This window comes from Anser brachyrhynchus (genome assembly GCF_964034855.1).
Source record: "Anser brachyrhynchus genome assembly, contig: SCAFFOLD_275, whole genome shotgun sequence".
NCBI lineage: Eukaryota > Metazoa > Chordata > Aves > Anseriformes > Anatidae > Anser > Anser brachyrhynchus.
Window position 1 is genome coordinate 58,007 of NW_027663603.1, and position 21,244 is coordinate 79,250.

At 47.1% G+C, this 21,244-nt stretch overlaps 1 protein-coding gene across 1 annotated transcript; it reads left to right on the top strand.

The window, feature by feature from the left end:
* Positions 1 to 491: 491 nt before the first annotated feature.
* Positions 492 to 21,227, top strand: LOC308187179 (serine/threonine-protein kinase PAK 1-like; the record flags this gene model as incomplete). Its single annotated transcript, XM_080609350.1, has 11 exons — positions 492 to 674; positions 1,414 to 1,517; positions 2,396 to 2,489; positions 6,985 to 7,044; positions 8,612 to 8,710; positions 10,395 to 10,507; positions 13,938 to 14,055; positions 14,460 to 14,559; positions 16,304 to 16,500; positions 17,977 to 18,114; positions 20,013 to 21,227. 11 exons carry the CDS (start codon positions 492 to 494, stop codon positions 20,097 to 20,099), a joined length of 1,293 nt encoding a protein of 430 aa, XP_080465476.1. The 3' UTR covers positions 20,100 to 21,227.
* Positions 21,228 to 21,244: the final 17 nt, after the last annotated feature.

Consider the following 21,244-nt stretch of genomic DNA (forward strand, 5'->3'; position numbering starts at 1 on the left):
AGTTTTTCTGGGATAAGAGGGCTGTGTCCTGGGAGAGTTTTGGTCCCTTTCCTACCTGAACTACTTAAACTGGTAAGGGGTTGCAGAGAGGTCACAGCGATATTGAGCTAATTCCCATGGCTAAGTTCATCTCAGGTTCCTCTGACATTATTTGGGAATCTGCATGGAGGGCAAAAGTTAATGATTTCCTTTCCCAGAGCTCCCTGTAGAGTCAAAGGGAGGCAGAGGTTCCCTCAGAGGTGATGCAGAGCACCAAAGTTATAACCACTGACCACTCAGGGGACTCACAATGACCGTACTTTTCCTCCAGACATCTCTCTCAGGGGTATAAAGTTAGGTGGGGTGTCCTCAGCCACCTTTCCTGCTGGTCTCTGCATCCTCTTGGGAACAATTCCTCTCCTTCTGACACAAAAAGCTTACCCCGAAGGCAAGGAGACTCACATCAATCTTGTGACCTCATTTCAGGAGGAAGATGAGATAAAGCTCTTCAGATGGAGGCCAGTTCCACCAGCCTCAAGAGGATCAAGTTTGGGAAGCTGAAGGTGGTACGTCGGCAGTTGCTGCAGAGGTACGAGCACCAGCCCTTCATCTCCTGCCTGGCGGGTTTCTACAGCTGCCGGTGGAAGCGGTACCAACGCAGAAGGACCGAGCCTGGGAAATGCTGCTGCAAGACGGTAAATTAGCTCAGAATCAGCAAAGACATTCATTTCTGCACTGGGAAAAGTCAGTCCAAGCTGAGAAGCAGTTGATGCTGTGGGTCAAAGGCCTGACCTCCCTTAGAGCCCAGCGCGGTCTCTTGGTGTCCTAGATGGCAGCTCCAGGGGCCGGAGGGCTTGCTGTGCTTCTCTGGCAGGCTCAGTTTGTCTGTGCCACCATGGAGAGAGTGTCCCCGTGTGGCTGGTGGTGTCGGGCAGCTGCGGGTCCCTGTGGTGCCAGCCCTGCTCCAGCAGGGCCACCCCGAGCAGGGGGCCCAGCCCCACGTCCAGGCGGCTGCTGGAGATCCCCAAGGAGGAGCCCCCAGCCCCTCTCTGGGCAGCCTGTGCCAGGGCTCCGGCACCCGCCCAGCCCAGCAGTGCTTCCTGAGGGGCAGAGGGCACCTCCTGGGCTCCAGGCTGGGCCCGGGGCCTCTGGGCCTGGCCCCGGGCACCCCTGAGCAGAGCCTGGCTCCGGCCTCTCGGCACCTCCCGGCAGTGCTGGTGGCCATGGCTGGCAGCCCCCGGAGCCTCCTCTGCTCCAGGCCCAGCAGCCCCAGCTCTCGCAGCCTCTCCTCGTAGGAGAAGGTCGGCTTCAGAAGGTCCAGCATCAAGCCACGTGTTTCACGGACAGCCTAGAAGCAAGCAGTGACTGCTGTTTGCTCTGCTTGTTTCGGAGTGAACGAGGCTCTGACCGATTGTCCTTCTTCTCCCTCTCTAGCGGGAATGCATGTTTTTCCCATTGCTCGTTGGAGCTTTCTGCTTTTCTCTTGTCTTCCTGTACATGTGGGGTGAAGCGAAAAATGACTACAACAACTTTGACTGGTAAGTGCCACGTTTTCCTCCTTTCCCACTCGGGTTTTAATGAGACACCCCAGGTAGGCCGGGCACTTCAGTCACGAGCCAAAGCTTTGGTCCCTTCACATCTTGGTTCTGGCACCCAAAATGAACTCCCAGGGTCTCCAGAGGTGCTGAGGCTCTGCCCTTTGCTTGGCTACGGTGTACAGGTTTAAGTGTGGATTTGTGAGAAAGATAACAACCGCTGTTGCAAAAATAGTGAATGAAAGGGACTAAATGGCTCTTTCCTTCCCTTAGTCTTCTTTTCTTTTTTCCTGTTCCCTCTGAAGAAGCGTAGTGGCTGGCATCAGAGGTATTGCAGCAGCTATCTCGGAGCAAAGAGAATTGCATGCTCCCAGTCTGGAGACAGAGAAATAACCAGTGTGGTTTTATGCAAATCCTTTCCTTCTGCACTGTGTAGGTAACAGTTATGTAAATCTGGCCCCTAAAATTAGATGCCATACAGATAGCTCAAATACCATGAGAAGGGGAGTTGTAATAATGTTATTCATTGTTATAATAATATAATATATACATATAATATTACATATTATATATATAATATATATAATACAATATAATATATATGATACAAATATATAATAATAATTATATTATATAATATATATTATATATAAAAGATATATGTAATATATAATAATATATAATAATGTGTAATAATGTTATTCAGGTGTTATTCATGTTATTGAGCCTTTGGATAAAAAGGAAAGCTTCCCTCTCTCTCCTTGGGATACTCCTCTGTAGCTCCTCCAGCTTTCTGGCATTTTCTCCTTCAAATATATTTTCCCTGCAGCCCCTGTGCTAACGTGCCACAAGTGCTATTATAAGGTTTTATTGCTTTTTAGGTATAACTATGGGAACCTGGGCTTCTGGTTCCTCTGGTCTCTTGTTCTCCTGGTAGTGGCTGCAATCCTGTTCATGTACATCGCGCTGCTGTTGGTAAGTAAGGCTCCTGTTAAGGAGTGAGTTACGGGTCTAGAAAATAAATACAGGGATGGTTTAATGTGTCAGACCAAAGTTCAGCCTTGCCCTGACACTTGACAGTAGCTACCTGGGGAGGACCGGGAACACAATGAGCATTTGTGGTACTTTCTCCCACCTGCGGATGAGCATTTTCAACACAGGTGTCTCTGAGCTAGATGTAGGTTCTGTGATTTCCCTCAGTGATTTCCCTTTGGTGAACTTGACCCATTTCTCCATCAACACAAGCAAAGCTGTGCCAGTATTGGTTATGTGGAAGCTGAGTTTTGTTATTTGACAGCAGGGAAGTATGGAGATCTGAGTCTTGTAGTGGTGATGTGTTGTCAAAGTAGAGTTATTCCTCTAACCCTGAACTGTAAAGCTCATGAGAAGAAGGGAAACATTATCACTAAAGCTGCCTTGATTCTCTCTGCCTTGCTGGAGGGTTTGTCTCCAGTTGGAGACTGCAGATGTGGTCACAAAACACTCCTTAAATTTATGCCCAAAGAGGTTTATGTTCCTGACGTCTTCACTTTTCCAAATCGCATTAAATTTTCCCCACTTTCCGTCTCATTCCTGCTCCAGCTTTCATTTTGAGATGCCAGGTGCTGAGGTTGAGCTTGTGGCTTTGACTCACCTCTGTGACCAAGGCAACTGGCTTTTATCATCAGTTCCTGCTGCTCCTACCCGTTCATTGACGTCTCATCATATAACCAGCCTGTAAATTGCCCGTGGCAGGGAACCTCTCTTAGCCTTGCTCACGCAGTGCCCAACACAACAGGTTTCCGAGGTCCTTTGTCCCTGCTGAAGTACAAATAAATAGTGATTTTATTTCAGTGCTAGCAATAAAATAACAAAGTGAGAAATAGGACAGCTGCTTGGCCATGCTACAAGCAATCAATAGCATTATAAAAGCTGTGGAATAACTTCTCTCTAAGTAGGACAAATAACAATATTTAATTACAAGGATTTTGAGGTGTGCTGGTGGCTGTAGAGCTTAATCTCTGTTATTTAGCTAGGTCTACCTAGCTTTCCTGGTGTTAATGGATCAGTGTGGGTAGTTTGGAGGTTGCAATGTTACTTTGGGCAACTCTGAGCTTTGCCAAAGATGCATGTGCGGTCAGGATCCGTTTGCTCCTCATCTTCATGAAGCTGTTAAGTAACCCACCTAAAGTCACTGGGTATTTCTAAGGGCACTTGCCCTGCTTGCTTGCATCGCTATGTCCATCATGTCTAATTTGGCAAGACTCCTGCATGCACTGATGTTAAGTTCTGGGAGGCACAAGGCTGTTCGTGCTCCTGCTATCTCAAAATGTGCAGTGGCTTTCCACAGGGGCAAAAGAAGCAGGGCATGGCTACAGCAAGTCAGGGACCTCCCACCTTGGGGTGCATCAGGCTACTGCTATCCTACCAAAAACATTCATCTCCAGAGGTTCAGCACTCTTGAGCAACCACAGCCAGCTGGCACTTCCCTGAGCACTTCTCCCTCCTACCCAAGTGATGTTCAGGGGGCGTAACACAGCAGAAATACCTTCTGCATTGAGCCACTGGTGGTTCCTGTGATGTGTGGCTTCCCTACAAGACTGTTGGTATCACGCATCATAGCTAGACTTAGGTTAAACCATGGTCTGTTCTTCACCAGGTCTTAGGAGCACGTAGAGACCCTTTTTGAACCATGGTGGGCTGTGACCATGTTGGCTCCGTGTGAAAACTTGCGTTTGCCTTGTTTCCTAAGAGGCTGGCTGTGCTGCCTGCCTGTTATTTCTCAACAGTTTTTGGCTGAATCAGCGAATTTCAATCACCTGGGACAGACATCCTGACCTGCAGGGACATGGGATGGGGATGTGGAGGAGGGAGGATTCCACGTGTTGCAGGAAGGACCAGAGATCTTCACCCAGGCAATGCTTCCTTGTGATGTTTTACATCAGCAGCCCAACATGTCAGAAAGCTGAGCACGCTGATGCCCTTGCTGGAGCAGAGTTTTTACAGCAAGCAGTGCTTGGCGTGGTTTTGTTTGTGAGCATCGTAGTCTCTTCCTCCACCCAACTGAGGCCTGGAGGCCTCCTTCCACGTCCTTATTGTGAACTACTGAAGCAAACACTCTTCTGCCCAGCAGCCACCAGTGGCTGAACAAAGTGCTGCACGACAAAGCACTTGCTGTCTGTGCAAAGGCTCTCTCCGCCTGCACGCATCAGGGTTATTTTCTTCAGACAATCAGTTTCAATGAATTTAATTGTTATCACTCCCAAGGCAATCTTCTCATCCCCATTAGAGCTAAAAGGTTAAGCTGCGGGGTCTTGTTGTAGGACAGTTCAGGCTCAGGGGAGAAGAAAAATACTTTCTTGTTCAGTCTTTCAAACACAGAAGATGATATTTGCCTCTCTGCAGTTAAACACATTCATTCCAAGGGGTTTTGGGGAGGTAACTCGTGACTGTATAATGTAAAGGGGTTCAGATGTGCTGGGGCCTCTGCATTCATACACTAAGAAGACGACTCAAAATTGTACGTTGGTAGTGAAGTCCAAAGAGTGACCTCAAGCCTTCATCCCTGAGGGACTGGGGTATCATGGAAGCTCTGAAAGCCTGCATTTTTTTTTGCCAGAAAGTGAATGTAGAAACCTGGCTTGTGCTGTCAAGCCCCCATTGCAGTGAATCCCAGGGTATGTGTAGGAGCAGTTTGGAGGAGCCAGACCTGCTGGTGGTGGTTGTCCTTTGGCCTGAAGAAGTCTTGCTGTAGGTGGAACTGTGTGAGACACTGCTAAACGCAGCTGCTCTCCATGGAAGAGCAGATCAGACAGGTCCTGAGGCAGCTTTTGAGGAGCCAGAGCACACAGAGGACAGATCTTGTCCACATCACATCATCTCACCGGTCCATCAAGACGTGTTCTCCTCCACTGACCAGTGGAGCAACTGCGAGAGTTCCTCCTTCACCATCCGGGGATGAAAATTGGTGATTATACTTCTTGTAAGCTGGTAATGAGCTGTTACCTCTATCCATAAAAACGAGCTTTTCCTCCAATGGCATCCCCAAATATGCTGCATCTTTTGTAAGAAAGTTACACAGGAGTAGCAGGGGAGAGTCTAGTTGAGCACGGCCTCTGAAGTAGGTGTTTGGATGCACCTTAGGCAAGGACCAAGTCTTCGTAACATTGCTTGCCGAAAAGGGGAGATTTTGAAAGTGTCTTTTCCCTTCATTTTTCTAAAATGGCTTATTTAAATGTGCCTGGTTTAAGATCTTCAGCAGTAATTCAGTTCTCTGTGAACTGCTCCCGCGGTTACTCATCATGTCCTAGGTGTAGGATTCAATTAAAGGAGGCTGACATGTCAAGTAGCCCTTAAAGGCTGATCTGTATTCTCTGCTGAGCTTATCTTGCCTCAAATCAGCATCATCCTGGAAGGAGAGGGTATTTGTAGCTGGGTCAGAAACACCTTACATTCCTTTATAGTTGGGTTTCAGGAGAACAGCTCCCCTTCCCAGCACATTATTGCCCTAAATCTCTTTGTCCTGCTTTCACACAGTCCCACTGTGTTACAGTCTGCAAGGACCTGGATTATAAATTATCATCTCAGTGGAGCACTGATGACTGCTAACAGATGTTTTTTCTCTAAACCCTCACAGGTTTGCACAGCAGCAAGGCATCTGGGCTGGTGAAACTCATCACAAGGCACCTGGGCTGGTGAAACTTGTCACCAGGTTCATCAGTTGTCTGTGACAACCTGAAGCTAGTCTCCAGAAGAGCCACGGACTGGTTTTCCTCATCCTTTACTTGGTGTTCAGGGCATCTCAGGTTGTCCCCTGCCCTGGCTGGGGTTTTTGCTGTCCTTAAGGGACCCTGATCCCCAAGGGCTCCAACCTGCCAGCAGGGAAAGGAACACACCAGCCATAGGGCCACAGCTGGGGATTAAAAATTAACCTAATACAAACCAGAGGTTTTGAATCTCCAAGGCAGTTTTCCATGTTCTGAGACGTGCATTTCTTGCATTTCTTGCAATTACTGTCACTGTGTGCCTTCCTTTGCTCTCTGCTCTGTTTGTTTGTTTGTTTGTTTTGTGTTTTTGGTTTTTTTTGAGACTTTTATTCCCTGAGCTGTCCCCCATGGATGATGTGCCTTTAGTGACAACAAATACATAGAAAAAAAGTAAGGTTGCTGCTCTATTTTTCATGTCATGGCTGCTGGCCCAGGCCATATTCTATCTATCAGAGTGCAGTCACAAAGTGTGTACCCCAAAATGCTCAACTATCTGTCACCCATGAGGAGGTTTTGACCCTACAAGGCAGTTTTGGTGAGTGCTTGGCCATTTCAGGAATGTATTTACTGTAGCAATAACCGCTTCTCTCCATCCACCTGTCCTGCCTTGCCATTGTGCAGAAAGGCCTAGAGTAAAGTGACTTCCCTATACAAAAATAATTCTAGAAATGCCTCATTTTGTCATTTTGTACCAGGATGCAAATAATCTCTTCTTGCTTTCCCAGGTCCTAGCGATGTGTTTGCTTGCAGAAGGTCAGCAGCTGTACCTGCACTGGAGTCACAAGGTGGAGAGAGGGTTTTCTGGTAACCCTAACCATGCTTTAAACCATCAGCCTGTGGTGTTTCCCTGCGTGCAAAACAGCTTAGATCATAGGAGAGAGGGAGGAGGTTAATCTTAGGAGGCTTTAAATATCCATACTAATGATATCTCCAAGTGAGCTAATCACCCCAAGCTCCCTGTGCAGTCAGATGAGGGAAATGAACCCTCTGAGGATGCAAATCATCCAGCTGGTCATAGACACTTAAATTGAGATGAGATGAATCACACCTAAAGTACCTTTTTTCCCCACTGGCTCTAAAAGGAGCCCGTGGTGACTCACTGAGGTGAGGATGTCTGCATTTAACATGTCTACATGTGGTTGCATGTAGACAAAGGCAAAGTTTCCATGAGGAGCACAGCGTAAGTCCCTGTAGCAGGACCCAACAGCTTTAAAAACAGTGGCCGCTTCCTCTGCAGAACAGAAACCTGGCTTTTCCAAGGCATTCTGGTGCCCCGTGTCTTTTCGTCTTGGGGTGGTTTTGGAAAAGCCACGTGGAGTTTGGAAGGCATAGAAACAACTCCTCAGAGAGCTGTTGCTGCAAAATGATGCTTTAGAAACCACCTTTCTTAAGAACTTCTTGAAAGCCAGGTGAGGCTTTTAAAAAAAGAGCCATGAAGCTTAGGGGAAAGCGTAATAAGATTGCAAATCTTGCAGTGGAGTGGAATAGTTGAATGTCAAAATACTCGATCCTCTGTTTCTTCATTTACACAGTGGAAACGATCAATTTTACTATCAAAAATGGGCTTCCAGAAGATTCAGAAAGCTGTAGAGCAATTTGTGGAAAACACCAACGCTGCATCCCTATGTGGAAGAGATTAGGGACTGATTATTAGGATGCTGATCTGTAGGATCTCCCTGAAGACTGGTTAGGGCCTTGGTCCAATTTCTACTCGTGTTTAGTTCTCAGCAGGCAAATAAGGTTCCAAGAAGAGCCTGCCATCATAACTGCTTGGTACCAACCTGGGCAAGAAGCCACAGCACAGAATGAGCTACCCCTTCACTTTTTTTTAGTTAAAGATTAAATTCTTATTTCTGAACTACAGAAATGTTTGCAGTTGCTGAAGCCTCTTCCAAAGCAACTCAGCATAAGGAAGCTGTGCTGATGTCTCTTTTGGGTTTAACTTGGTGTTTCTGAGTTCAGCCAACTACAGAATTTAACGATAGTTGTTCATCTAGGCTCCATCTGCATCAACAGACAGAGAGAGGCATCCCTTATCATAAAGCAAGTGGAAATGGATCACCTCTGTAAATTCCTCTCTTTCTCCCGTGACTAGAGAGGGAGCCTTGAGGGCTGACTCAGGTTAGGTACTTAACTTGTAAAATCAGTTTTGCCATGCAGAAAATCCAATTTATAGCACTGTGGGTCTGGTTTTAGTCCCATTAGATCTCTTTGTCTATGAAGTGGCACAGCCAAGCTTGTGCATCCCGAATGTATTGAGTCCAAGCTGATTAAAGAAGCCTGTTAGGCAACTAGATTGCACACCCTATGCAGAAATGCCAAAGCTTATTAATGTCCTTTGTATCTCCCCAGATTGGGACTTTTCTTGTCCTGGGCTTCTCTATCACAGCCCTCTTCATATTACCTGTACTCTGGGGAGATCAGTGGAAAACAGTCCGCCTCTCGTTCCAGGTAAGAGGCTTGTTTGAAAGGAGGTTCTTTGAAAAAAACAACTGGTTTCTTGAAGTATTGTGTGGCAATCAGTGGAAAATATTCCATACGTGAAATGGTTTTCACATGGGTTTTCCTGGCAGTCTGTGCAGTTTTGTATAAACTTTTATTAAGACTTAACATTTCCCGTAGGGAGGAAGGAAGCCAAGACCTGAGGTTTGGTATCAAGCTATCTGTTTGATGTAACATGTCTCCTTTGGGGAAGTTGTATCTTTTTTTTCCCTTTTTTTTTTTGGCAAACTTGTTGTAAGTGCACTGTTGATTAGCAGGTGCTGAGGGCAAGTAAATCAGATCCCTTTGGCTGGTGGGGTTACTGGAGTGAGAATTCAATCCCTACTCAGCTCATGCCAGCTCAGCAGCTTTTAGCATTAGTCCAATTTCAGTCTCCTACAACCCAGAAGAGCTTCATCCCCTGAGGATGGGAATCAGGGCTAATGCACTGGCAAAGGTTAAGAGAAAGTGTCAGCTTCTCCTCCCTTTTGCAGACTCTAGGGGAGGAGGATGGGGAGAAGGAGACACAAAATCTTTTGGGTTTCCCACAGGTGTGGTTTATTTGGGGTGTTCATGCCCTTTGTGATGCTTCAGCTGGCCTCCTGCTGCTGTTCCCAAAGGACACCAGTCTTTAACAAATCCTGTGTCCTCTCCACTAGCCCTGCATAACTATCTCAAATATCCTGGACGTCTCAGGTGGCACCTTTGTTTATGCAACTGCATCCTGCTTCTGGTCAAAAGCAGTTGGGATCAGGTGTCCAGGGCAGACAGTCTCACACACAATGACATCTCTCAATGACTTCTGCTTTTCTTCAACCCTTACATCTTAAGAGAGTTGGCCAAGCGATAGGAAAGGCTGAGGAAATTCGAGTTTGTTGACATTAGATTGATGATTTAGTTGCAGTGGAGATGACTGTTACATGGATAAGATTGGATTGGAGTAGATTGGATTAAAACTGGTGCTCTCTGGAAGGTGTTCACAGGTTATGATGTAGTAGTAAATGTGATTGTTTGCCAAGCCATCCTGGACAAGGACAGACTCGTCCCTTTTGGCTGTTTGAGAGGAAAGGAGAGCTTTATACTGAAGTGAGGAGCACTCCTCAGAGCAGGGAACCAGCCTGGCACATCTCTCTCCCCTGACTCAAGATGAGTTTTGTGGATCCAGCCTGGGTGTGGGAGATAATGAACTGCTGGTGTCCACAGCAGGAGCCCATCTATGAGGGAGGCTGCAGCTGTGTTGGGGCTTGTTTCTGTCTGTATCCACACTTCATCCTTTGAATAAAATCCCTTTTTCTCCTTTCTGATTCAAAATAAAGTTAATAAGAATCATTTAAGGAATAAGAAGTCTTTGATGTACCAGTCCATACTAGAGTAAAGGTATCACTTCTTTCTTGCAAAAAAAATGTAGAGTTGGCTGTCCAGCAGTGATGTAAAGATCCAGTATGAAAACAGTAATTCCCCTTGTCCTTTTTGGCATCAGCCAGAGTAGAAATGGACTGGCTGCAGGAATTGCTAAATTGCTGAGTAACCGATGATGAATAAGTGGCTTTCCCCTTTATTTCAATGGGGGAGTAAAATGATTGACGTTGGTGCTGGCAGGTTTCTAGGGGACTCTTGTAGTAATGCTCTACTTCTTGCATTTCCTTCCCTGCAGGTTGCAACCAAACAGATGAATTTGCAGCAGCAGCCCAAGAAAGAAGTGATTATCAATGAAATCCTGGTAATGAGGGAAAACAAAAACCCCAACATCGTCAACTACTTGGACAGGTACGTCGTGATTTGAAGGGTTCACCGAGGGGCTCTGGAAAACACTTCCTTGCCACTGTCTTAAGTGATCCATCTCAGCTCAATGTAGATCTAGGACGATCTTGCATTGCTTAATGGATGTGGCAAGGTTGGGGTGTGGGTCGCTTAGTGGTCTCCATCTATATCCTAGGAGAAACAAGTGTCTGAATTGGTATTAATGGAGTATTTAGGCTCTCTTTAGAGATGCTGACAGCAATGGCATTAGCAGCATGCTGTCAGGACCCCATTTTCCAAGGCGTTCTACCAAATTTCACCCGACAAGCCATTTCCTTCCTGATGCTACAGGAGAAATGGGAATCCCTTGAACTGTGTTATTTGTTTTCCTCTTCCTCTTCTTTCCTCCTCCCTGAGCAATACTAACGTTCTGCTTGCAGAGGAGTAACCCTTCAATGTTCAGATGGTAATCGTGTCCCTGTGGCTGTCCACTGAGGTTTTCTGTGTTGTAGCATAGCAGTGGTAAGGCTGAAGGATGCGTGACACATAACTAAGCGAGGCTGCTTTCTTGTGGGTGTGTGTAAGGGAGGAAAGGAGAGGTGGCACAGAGTGGAATAACCCTTTGGGAGATAGAGAGAACGGGCTTATTCCTTGCTTGGAGCTGGGTTTTGTGGACCTGGACACATGCTTAGATGCGTTACATCCATGTGGGATGACTCCTTGAATCCCTGCAAGCCTGGATCATTCACCTTATGCTCAAGCTAGTTGCAGTGGAGCTGCAGCAGGGTTTCCAGCCTGCTGCCCTCGTCAGAAACAAGCAGTCTTGATTAACTACAGGTTTGGGTATTTGTAGGGAAAACTGTGCCTAGATGGGTGAGCTTCAGACTTTAATCTTGGCAGCTCATCTTCTGAAGATGGAACGGAGGGATGTGACCCAGAATGTCTTCTGGGAATCGGAGAGAGAGAATTTGGACACTCGCTTGCTCTGCATGGATATCAAAAGCCTATCAACTGTTGCCTTAACATCTTCCTCTGATGTCCTAGCTAAAAAAAGTACTTCTCATGCTGCAGCATCCACTGTGGTGCTGAATTTATATGGTGCTGTGTTCCATGTTATAAGTACGGATGTAAAGAGCTGCCTTACCGAAAGGACAAAGCCTGCTGGTGAAATTTTGAGGAAGGGGTGCGTTTGTGCAGGGAAAGTGGTGCTGGGCACTCTTAGAAACGGCAGAAATTACCTGTGCAAAATGAGCAAAGCAGAAAAGAACATTTAAGGATTGCATGTGGGCTGAAAGTGTGTATTTCTCCAGGCTGATCAGAGGCTTTGTTTTGGGAAAACTGTTTGAGATGCATGTTCTTCCTTTAGAGAGAACATCCCCGTGTACATGCACATGCCTTGTCTAGCCAATACATCCCAGCTGTAGGGTAGCTGCACGTCCTGCTGTCTTGTTTAAACTTCCAGCAACAAGAGCCGCTTCTTTTGTCCTCGACTTTCTCTCACTAAGCTTTTTCAGGGGGATTAGCTTTTGTTCGAGTGCAGCAAATGGACAGAACAGCAACGAGGGTGAACGCTGGGGGTTCTTGTGCCTATTGTGGGGCTTTGCAAGCGCAGGATCTTGCTGCTGGGCAGCTGCATCCCTCCTGCCTGCCCTAATGTGCCTGCTGGTTTCCTGAGTGCTGAGTGAAGCTGGTGTTTGAGCGCTGCTTGCTGGCTTCCACCTACTGCTGTCACAGAAGGAAGGATGTGCTGGCCGCTGTGGGACCTGTTTCCTTTTTTGTGGTTCTTTTTTGACAGTGCAGACAGGTACTCCCCCCCTTCTGAGTACCTACTGGAAGCTGCAAGATGCTCACCAGTATAAACCAGCCCTCCCATCCCTCTGCCTCAGCTCCTGGCCTTATGCAAGGGTTTCCAGTGTCTCTTACCTGCCTTTACCTCTCTTACCTACTTCCTAGTAGTTACGAGGTCTTACTAGATGTTAAGAGGTCTGGCTGGCTCACAGGCCCCCAAACACCACCGTGCAAATGGGGCATTTAGGATTCAGGCAGTTCTCTGCTGCCCTGTGTGGCACAAAGGTGTGCTGGGAAGCTTAAGCCCTAACTCAGCTGTACTTTTATTGCTGAGTGTAGAAGCATGCGTATCTGAAGACAGTGACCCTGCACAGACAAGCAGCCACTTGTGCTGAATTACCTTCTGGTCCTGCCTGTGTTTTTCTCCCGTGTGAAAGAGGCCCTCAGAGACCTGTTTCTAAATGTAGGCACCTAAAGTTAGAGGATGCCCAGCGTGAGGCAGAGCAAAGTTCTGCCTCGGGGTTTCTTTTGGAAGAGGAACCCTCGTTAACCTAACAAACCCCACAAATCCTCATTTTAGGTGATAGCCACTGTTACGGAACTGCGCTTCCCAGTAACCCCAACTCCCAGCTTGTATGTGTCGACTTCTTGATGAATTCTCCTGCCAGCAGGCAGAAGCTTGCAATTTGATTCTCTGCCGCCTCTCTCGACTCATCCGTCTGCTCCTTTCCAAACGGGGCAGATAAGCTGTGAAGGTGGGGTTTATGGTTTTCAAGCTGATGGTTCCTTCCTTCAGGAATGTGTCATCCTGATGCATCTGTTGTGAAAGGTTGTGTTGATTTTTTTCTGGATGGGCCCAAGAAGGCAGAAGTGGTTGGTGATGATTTTTTTTTACATGAGTTAATGCTGGTGCCTTCAACCCAGGTCTTCTGCTTCTAGGCATGAGCACACGTGCTCCCAGCAGAGAACAATATCCCAAATGGATGTGAAAAGTCACCCTCATCTCAGCTTTTTCCTATTTATCTTCCTACAGGTTTCCTACAGATGAGATTTTTCAAATGCACGATGCTTAAAAAATGGTGTTCTTGAAAAAGACCTGAAAAGTTGTACGTGGGCAACCACCCAGGACTGTCCGTGTGCCTGGGCAAGGGTAGGCCGTTGCTTCGGGTAGGAGGATGCCAGTGGTGTCAGAACAGCCCACAGCCACCTTTTTCAGTGCAAGAGCCCTTGAAAAATCATGCTGTGCACCAGCTGTTTAGGGATGCATGCTTGGACCCCGTCCTTTCCTGGTATCTCTTTCCTCTCTCTCCCAGTGTTGGAAGGAATCGTGAGCTTGTCTCTTTCTTAGCCTGGGCCCTTCCCATGGCAGAAGAAATCAGCCTTGCTTTTGTGGGCAGGAAACTTTGAACCTGCTCTTCCATCACCTCAGCCCTGTTTTCTCCTCAGCTTTCTGCACTCACCCTTTGTCTGCTCTTTCAGGTTGTGGTCAGATCCTCCAACACACAGAAGTTGCCATGAGTACCTGGTGCCCCAGTACATTTCAATATTCTGTTCAAGCCTCATGTTTCCCTGCACTTCTAAGATAGCTTTAAAACCCAGTGCGTTCTGACTCAGGAAACGGTGACATGCTCATATTTGCTTGTTCTAAAAGCTGTTTTTGGCACTTCAGCTACCTTGTAGGAGAAGAGCTCTGGGTCGTCACGGAGTACTTGGCAGGAGGCTCCCTAACAGATGTTGTGACAGAGACCTGCATGGACGAAGGACAAATCGCAGCTGTGTGCCGAGAGGTAAAGCTGCACCCACAGCCTGGGCGAGCTGTGAGGAGGAAGGGGACAGGGCTTTCTCTGATGTATTCTGCTGGAGGAGCTGTCTACAGCTTCTCTACTGCTGCAGTCATCTTCTCAGAGGATGGATTTCACTGGGGAGGTGGTGGCATGCTCCTGTTAGCTTTCACCCTAGAGTGAGGACTGCAAAATGGGGCTGGAATCCTTGCGGTTACGCCTGTTTTCTTCAGGGCTAACCTGTCCTCCTGCTGGTCCCAGTGGGGATGTCTCTGTAGCCCTGCACATACTGGATATAGAAAAGGCTCTAAAAAGCTAAGCCCGTGCTACTCAAAATGCACATTGTTAGAGTCCATAGCTGGCTAAATGTACTTAATGCACAGTAAGAACCTCTTCCTTTCTTTTTTCAGTGTCTCCAGGCTCTGGAATTCCTCCACTCGAACCAAGTTATTCACAGAGACATCAAGAGTGACAACATCCTGCTGGGCATGGACGGCTCCGTCAAACTAAGTATGAGGGGAAGAGCGCTGGTGGTGACTTTAGTTATCAACCCAGGCTTCTTCCCTGCTACGGGACAGGCCTGGTGGGGAGATGGGTGCTTGAGATGCTTGGTGCTGTGGTGGTGGAGGGTGTGTAGAAATGCTGCAGTAGGTATTTTTGTGGCATCTGTTTCAATGGAGATTGGCAAGCATAAATCCCTGTGAACTGCTAACAGACGTGCAATGAGATTTGGTGTTCATTTAGCCTTGGGCCATCTGTTTGTGTTGTGTGAAGTAACAGGATTTTAATGCACCTCCAGTCTAGAAAGCTGGGTTTTTAGGTGGAGGGTGACAAGCCTTTCTCCGTTTGTGATCCGTCGAGTCTTGAAAATACTGCAGGTACTTGGGTGATGGAGGTGGGTGGAGGGGAAGTTGCAATCTGTTCAGCTAGAAAGCATTTAATCTTACAAACCCAGTGTGTAGTAGTGTGTAAGCGATTAGAGGTGTCTAATTTCTTATATTAGGAGTGAGTTTCTATAGCTGAGTAATTGGTAACGACAGACACGGAGAAGGCTGAGGTACTCAGCAACTTCTTTGCCTCCGTCTGCGCTGGTAGATGGGCTTCCCAAGTCTTTCATTTCCCTGAACCCGTAGGTGGAGGCTGGGGGAGCAAAGTCCCACCGACTGTAAGTGCAGAGCAGGTTCGAGACCACCTGCTGAATGTAAACAGGTCCAGGTCTATGGGACCTGATGACATGAATCCCAGGGTCCTGAGGGAACTGGCTGATGGGGTTGCCAAGCCTCTCTCCATCACAGTTGAAAAGTCCTGGCAGTCGGGCGATGTCACTGGTGAGTGGAAAAATGGAAACGTCATGCCCCTACTCTTCAACAATCAAAACAAAGAACTGAACAAAGAGCGCTACTCTTCACCAATTAAAACAATTAGGAGACTTTTCTTCTCAGCAAGAGCGGTCAGGCACTGGGACGCGTTGCCCAGGGAGGTGGTGGAGTCCCTGTCCCTGGGGGTGTTCAAGGCAAGGTTGGACGTGGTGCTTGGGGACGTGGTTCCGTGGGTGACGTTGTTCGTAGGGGGATGGTTGGACCAGGTGATCTTGGAGGGCTTTTCCAACCTTAATTTTTCTATGATTCTATGATTCTGTGATCTTTTGGAAAGTCAAATGCAAATAAGACAGGGCCAAGCAATTTCCACAGGAAGGCTCTCCAGCTTTCTGTCTTCTCAAAGAAAATAATAAGTACCAAATAGGGAACTTAAATTTATTCTGAACACAGTATTTGCTCTAGAAAGCAAATTGTGTTTGAGAGATGGTACATCTTCTGGGGAAATATTATCTCTGGGACTGAAAATACGACCAGATAATACTGGTGGGTGTGGGTGGAGGGGGGACAGACTGGGCATTGCTTTCTGTTTTCACAGACCCAGGAACAGGCTTGAGAGCATGTGTTACACAGTGTATTACAGCTGCAAAATGCTGCAGTGCCACGTTTCACAGCATCCATGTACAGCTCTTTACTGATCACCAGCCTTCACATCGACAAGTGAGCAGCTCTGTGATGTTGATGGCCTCAGCGAGTCAGATTTAGAAGCTTACTCCTGAACACCTTGTTAACCACAAAACCAGGCCTCCTTTGCAGCAGCAATGTAGCAGGCAGTGCAACAGGCTAGCTTGTACCACAGCTGTGGCATCAGTACGTGTTGTTTTTGGAGAAACCTGCTGATTTCTAACTTTTTCTTCCCTCCTGCTTTGCTTTTCCAGCTGACTTTGGCTTCCGCGCCGAGATCGCTCCCGAACAGAGCAAGCGCAGCACCGTGGTGGGGACCCCGTACTGGATGGCGCCTGAAGTGGTGACACGAAAAGCCTCCGGGCCCAAAGTGGACATCTGGTCACTGGGGATAATGGCCATCGAGATGATCGAAGGAGAACCCCCCTACCTCAATGAAAACCCCCTGAGAGTAAGCGAGTGCCTTTTTTTGCCCTCAGGCCTTCGCTGAGCCTGCTGGTTAACCTAGGCTCTGGAGGAGGCAGGTGAACCTCCGCTGTGGTTTCATCACATGCAGCTACACGTCTCCTTGGATGCTGTAGTGAGAAGATTGTGGTCATTTAAGTTAGAAGCCATGGCTGGTTCTGGGTGGCAGAGGGCACAGGCTCTTCCTGTTGCAGACCTTCAGGTAGGGTCTGAGTTAATCATGTGGTGCATCCATAATTCCCCCCCTTCTGGAGAGGCTGACAGGGGCACCTTCTGGCCCCAGAGTGCCTGGCTTCTTAAATCCTTGTGAGTGGGGAAGAGAGCTGTCCTTGAATTCGAAGAATACCACATTACTCTTTTACAAACAGGGCTTTTTCTTGCTGGTGCATTGTTCTTCTTGGCATGCTCCCAGTAAAGCTCCAGGTTTAACAAGCCTTTAGTCAGGCTTTGCCCCTGCTGGTGTCTCTCCCTTCGTATTCTTTAATGAAAGGGGAAATTCTGTCAGTTTGTAAGAATGCAGCTGTTCTTGGTGTAAGCCAGTTTTATGGCTTTTTTTCCTAAGCTAAACAGGACGAAGGGATCTAGAACAGTTCTGTTTAACTTGTTTCCGCCTCTTTGACTGGAGGTGATTTTGGGAGAGAAGTGCAGCAGTGAAGAAATGCGAAAGGAAAATGTTGGTGTGGAGTTAAATGAGGATGGCTAAGCAACGGGGTGCTTTGCTCTCATTTAACTTAACTTGTTGCAGTTCCCAGGCTATCAGACCTCTACCTTGAGATGTGATGAGCGATGAGCTCAAAAGGCCTCTGCCAGATGTCTGTTTCCTTTTAAAAGGCATCTAGCGATTTTCTTTTAAGAATAAAATTTTGCAGTGGATGAATTCTGAATTTCCTGATTCTTAGAAAATTCTTCATTCGCAAGCAGCAGCAAAACGACTCCACTCGTTTCTGTAGGGTGTTAAGTGCTGCTTGAGAACCTACTGGCCATCTTTTGTAAGGGACCAACTGCATCTTTAGAGTATTGACTTTTGAGGCCTTGTGCAATTGGGCAAAGTATCGAGAGAACAAAGCCTCCTGATTATTCAGGGGTACCTTCCCATGAGGATATAGTTATTGCAGGAGTCGAGCACTGGCAGAGCTGTGCCAGCCAACTTCCCTATGTAAACACAGTCTGGACTGCTGGTTTTGTCCTCTTAATCCCTTGAGAGGGCTGCAGGATCCAAACCCAGATTACGAGGGTAAAGCAAGAAAGGATTGGATCCCATCCACATAAAAATAAGGCCGGCAGCTCTTCTCTTTGCTGAAACTTAAGCATTTCTTCGTCACCCTGATAAGGGTTTTTGTTTTGGTTTTGTTTTTCCCCATTGAACTGTGGGGAGGGAGAGGAAAAATGGGTGCCTCTGTGAACCGCAGCTGGAGTCTGACCTTCGTAACCTCCTGTTTCTTTGGTGCTTGCTTTGCTTTAGGCCCTGTATCTCATTGCTACTAACGGGACTCCGGAACTGCAGAATCCAGAAAAGCTTTCACCCATATTCCGAGACTTCTTAAATCGCTGTCTTGAAATGGACGTGGAAAAAAGAGGTTCTGCAAAAGAGCTGCTCCAGGTAAGTGCTGGGGAACAGGACGGAATTAAGCATTCTAGAGTGAGAATAGGCATGTGGAGAAATGTCATTTGGGGTCTTAAATACTGCGTCATCTGAAGTCACAAGCACAGCAGAGATGATTTACCATGAAGAAACGAACAAAAAAACCCAAAACGAACCAACCAAAAAACCCCAAATCCATACCGAAGCGTTTACAGAGTACTTTCCTTTTTGTGCTGTACTTGCTACTGGCAGCAGCTGTGCAGCGTGTTCTGTAACCAACCTCAAATAATTGCCGTGCCCCGAGCCTGCCAACTGCTGAGCCCCTTAATTCCCGTGGCTTCTGCACGCAGCTCACCCTAACATCTGGCTGTGGTGTTGCGGTCTGGCCATGCTTGTTCCCATTTGGATAACAGGAGGGCTTCCAGCTATCGAATGCTCTGGTTGTCTCCCTTCTGGGGGAGAGTTCCCAAAGCTTTTTGGAAGGGGCACGTCTTGCACTAACTGCAGCAGTTTGGCGTGAACACATTTTGCCAGATACAGCTCTTCCTGCAGAGGTGATGGAACCAAGCTTGTGAGAAATCCTCAGTTATTTCACTGAAAACCTGGTGTCTTTGTCTGGACTCCTGGTGAAAGTGAAGGACGAAGCTGCCAGGCTTTTTACCAACACAGATGAGGAGTGTTCATGTGTTTCCTTTTGTCAAACCTCCCACGGGGGTGGAAAATGTGCTTCAGCTCTTTGTAAAATAAATCTGTGATGATGGGGCCCTCAGACCTCACCTGTGAGACAGTTGTCTCTTTTTTGGTGTTCCTTTCTTTCCTTTAGTTTGTTTACTGGGTTCAGCTTTGGGAGTGCTGCTGCCGTTCTGAGACTCTAAAGAAGCATTAATCAGCGGCAGAAAGAATGGCAGTAGATGAAAGCTGACTTTTTCTCCTGGACTTGCCAGCTCCAGAGTATCAGAGAGCAGCAGTGCTGTGTCCCTTGGGGCAGGAGAACATTGGGACTGCAGCATTTCTGCCTGCCTTTACCTTTTGGCCTCGGATTTTTCCACCTCTGAAGTGTGTTCAGATTGGGTGGTTGATCCCTTCTGGTGCTCAGAAATCCTGGGGGACTTAATTATTTTGGGTTTTCAGAACAGCTTGTGGGCTTCAGGCCTTCACTCGTCTGATTAGCTGTCTTGTGTCAGTCTCTGTCCTCAAGCTAGACTTCCTCTGCGAGGCTGGAGTATTGCAAGCTTTCCACTTAACCCTGAACACAGGGAAAACTCCTTCCTCTGTTCCAGATGTTGTGTTTTAAACCTTGCCCCCGAAACAAACTCCACATGTCCTGCAAGAAGCACTTTGTGACACCACCTACTGCTTGTTGCATGCTGGATAATCCATATTGTTTAACAGAACAGAGCACCTGGTATAGGAGATGGCCTGACTGGTCCTGTTGTGAATTCCCTGCTGTGCTCCTCAGTCCCAGCTGTTCTGAAAATTTCTAATAGCTTTAGAAGGCCAAGGCAATGTTTTCAGCAGATGTGGTAACAGGAAAGAAAAATGGAGAGATGATTGCTTCAGGAAGCCCTGTGCAATGTTTTGGAACTGCACAGGTTGCTTTTACTTACACCTCCCTTCCACAAAGAATTTCCCTGCAGATTTTGCATGAATTTATTTCCTGGGAGAACTTGCTTGGTCTTGGGAGTGTATAAACTTTGGAGAAATTAGGATGTGTTGGGTGCAAAGCTCTTTATCAGTTCAGGTGAGGCCCAAAAGTCACGGTGAACTTTCTTGCTCATCGTGTCTTTTTTGTTTCACCTGCTTGGAGGTTGTTGGAGTTCATACAGGTCTAGGTCCTGATATTTTGTGTAAACACCAGGCTTTTGGGACGTGTTCTGAGAAATGTAACCTTTTTTTTTCCTTTTTCCTCTTCCTAGCACCAGTTCCTGAAAATTGCAAAGCCTCTTTCTAGTCTCACTCCTCTGATTATTGCTGCTAAAGAAGCAGCAAAGAACAGCCATTAAAGCGGGGGAGCCAGCACAGCCGTCGTGTCAAGCCTTTTAGATGTTCCCTACAGAAACCGAATTACCTGTCCCTGTCCCCTCCTGCTCCTCCTTCACAGGGGTGTTCTTAGAACTTTGATCTGCCTTGAAGGGTAGCAGATGTATCGTTTGCTGAATGTGGGAGGGCACGCAACAGGTACGCTGCTGATCTTGCGTAGTGAACTGTCTTTCCATCCTCCTTGATGGGCACGGTAGGGGAAGGGTATATTTTATGGCTGGGAAGATCTTCTGAGAACATCTGAACCTGACCTACCCGTAGCAAAGCCAGTTTGTTCTTGTATTTCTTACTGTGTTTATTTTTAAAGATAATGTGGAGCCTTTAGACCATGTTTATCTTAATAAATTAAATCTTCTGCTGGCTGGACTCTTCCTGCTTCTGCCAAGCTGCTCTTCCAGCACTGAGGCTGCTCTCTGCTTCGGATGACTTGAGGAGGGAAGGAAGCAGGCAGCAGCAATCGGAACAGCTAAAACAACTGGAAGGGGAACGAGGGCAGGACCATGCAGCCCTCCGGCAGCACCGCTGGATGCTTCCAGGGAGCAAAGAGAAAGCCTGTGTGTGCTTCTTGCAGCTGTTGGACAACTCGTGATCTTTTTGCCAAATTGTGTGAATCAAGGTCCTTCCCCGCACACTTTAGTTTCAACTCAAGTAATCAAACAGCTTTCAAAGAGTTCTGATATTCTAGAAAAATCACAGGAAAAATCAACTGGGATTTCTTTTAGGGTTATTTTATTAGTGCTGTCAGGCTTCGTGGAGACCTGCCCTGTGAGAGAAAGCAAACAGAACAATTGCTCTTATGAAGATAAGGTCTGCCTGCAAGATGATGTTGAAAACTCTTGCTTCTTAGACCAAGGCCAACAGAAAACAACCTGATCACGGACAGTGTTTTCTTGGAAGCATAGGGGCATTCATTTTTTTGTTGTTTTGAAATGAGCGAGTGAACTGATATCTTTATGCTACTGACTCCTTTGGTTGCTAATGATGCGTAAAACAACAGCAACCCTGGAACTACTAGAGAGATTGGGTGTAAACACTGGCGTCGTGTTGAACTGTATCCTGATTTTTAATAAAAGGACTGCCGCATTTCTTAACTCGGGACTGAGGGAGG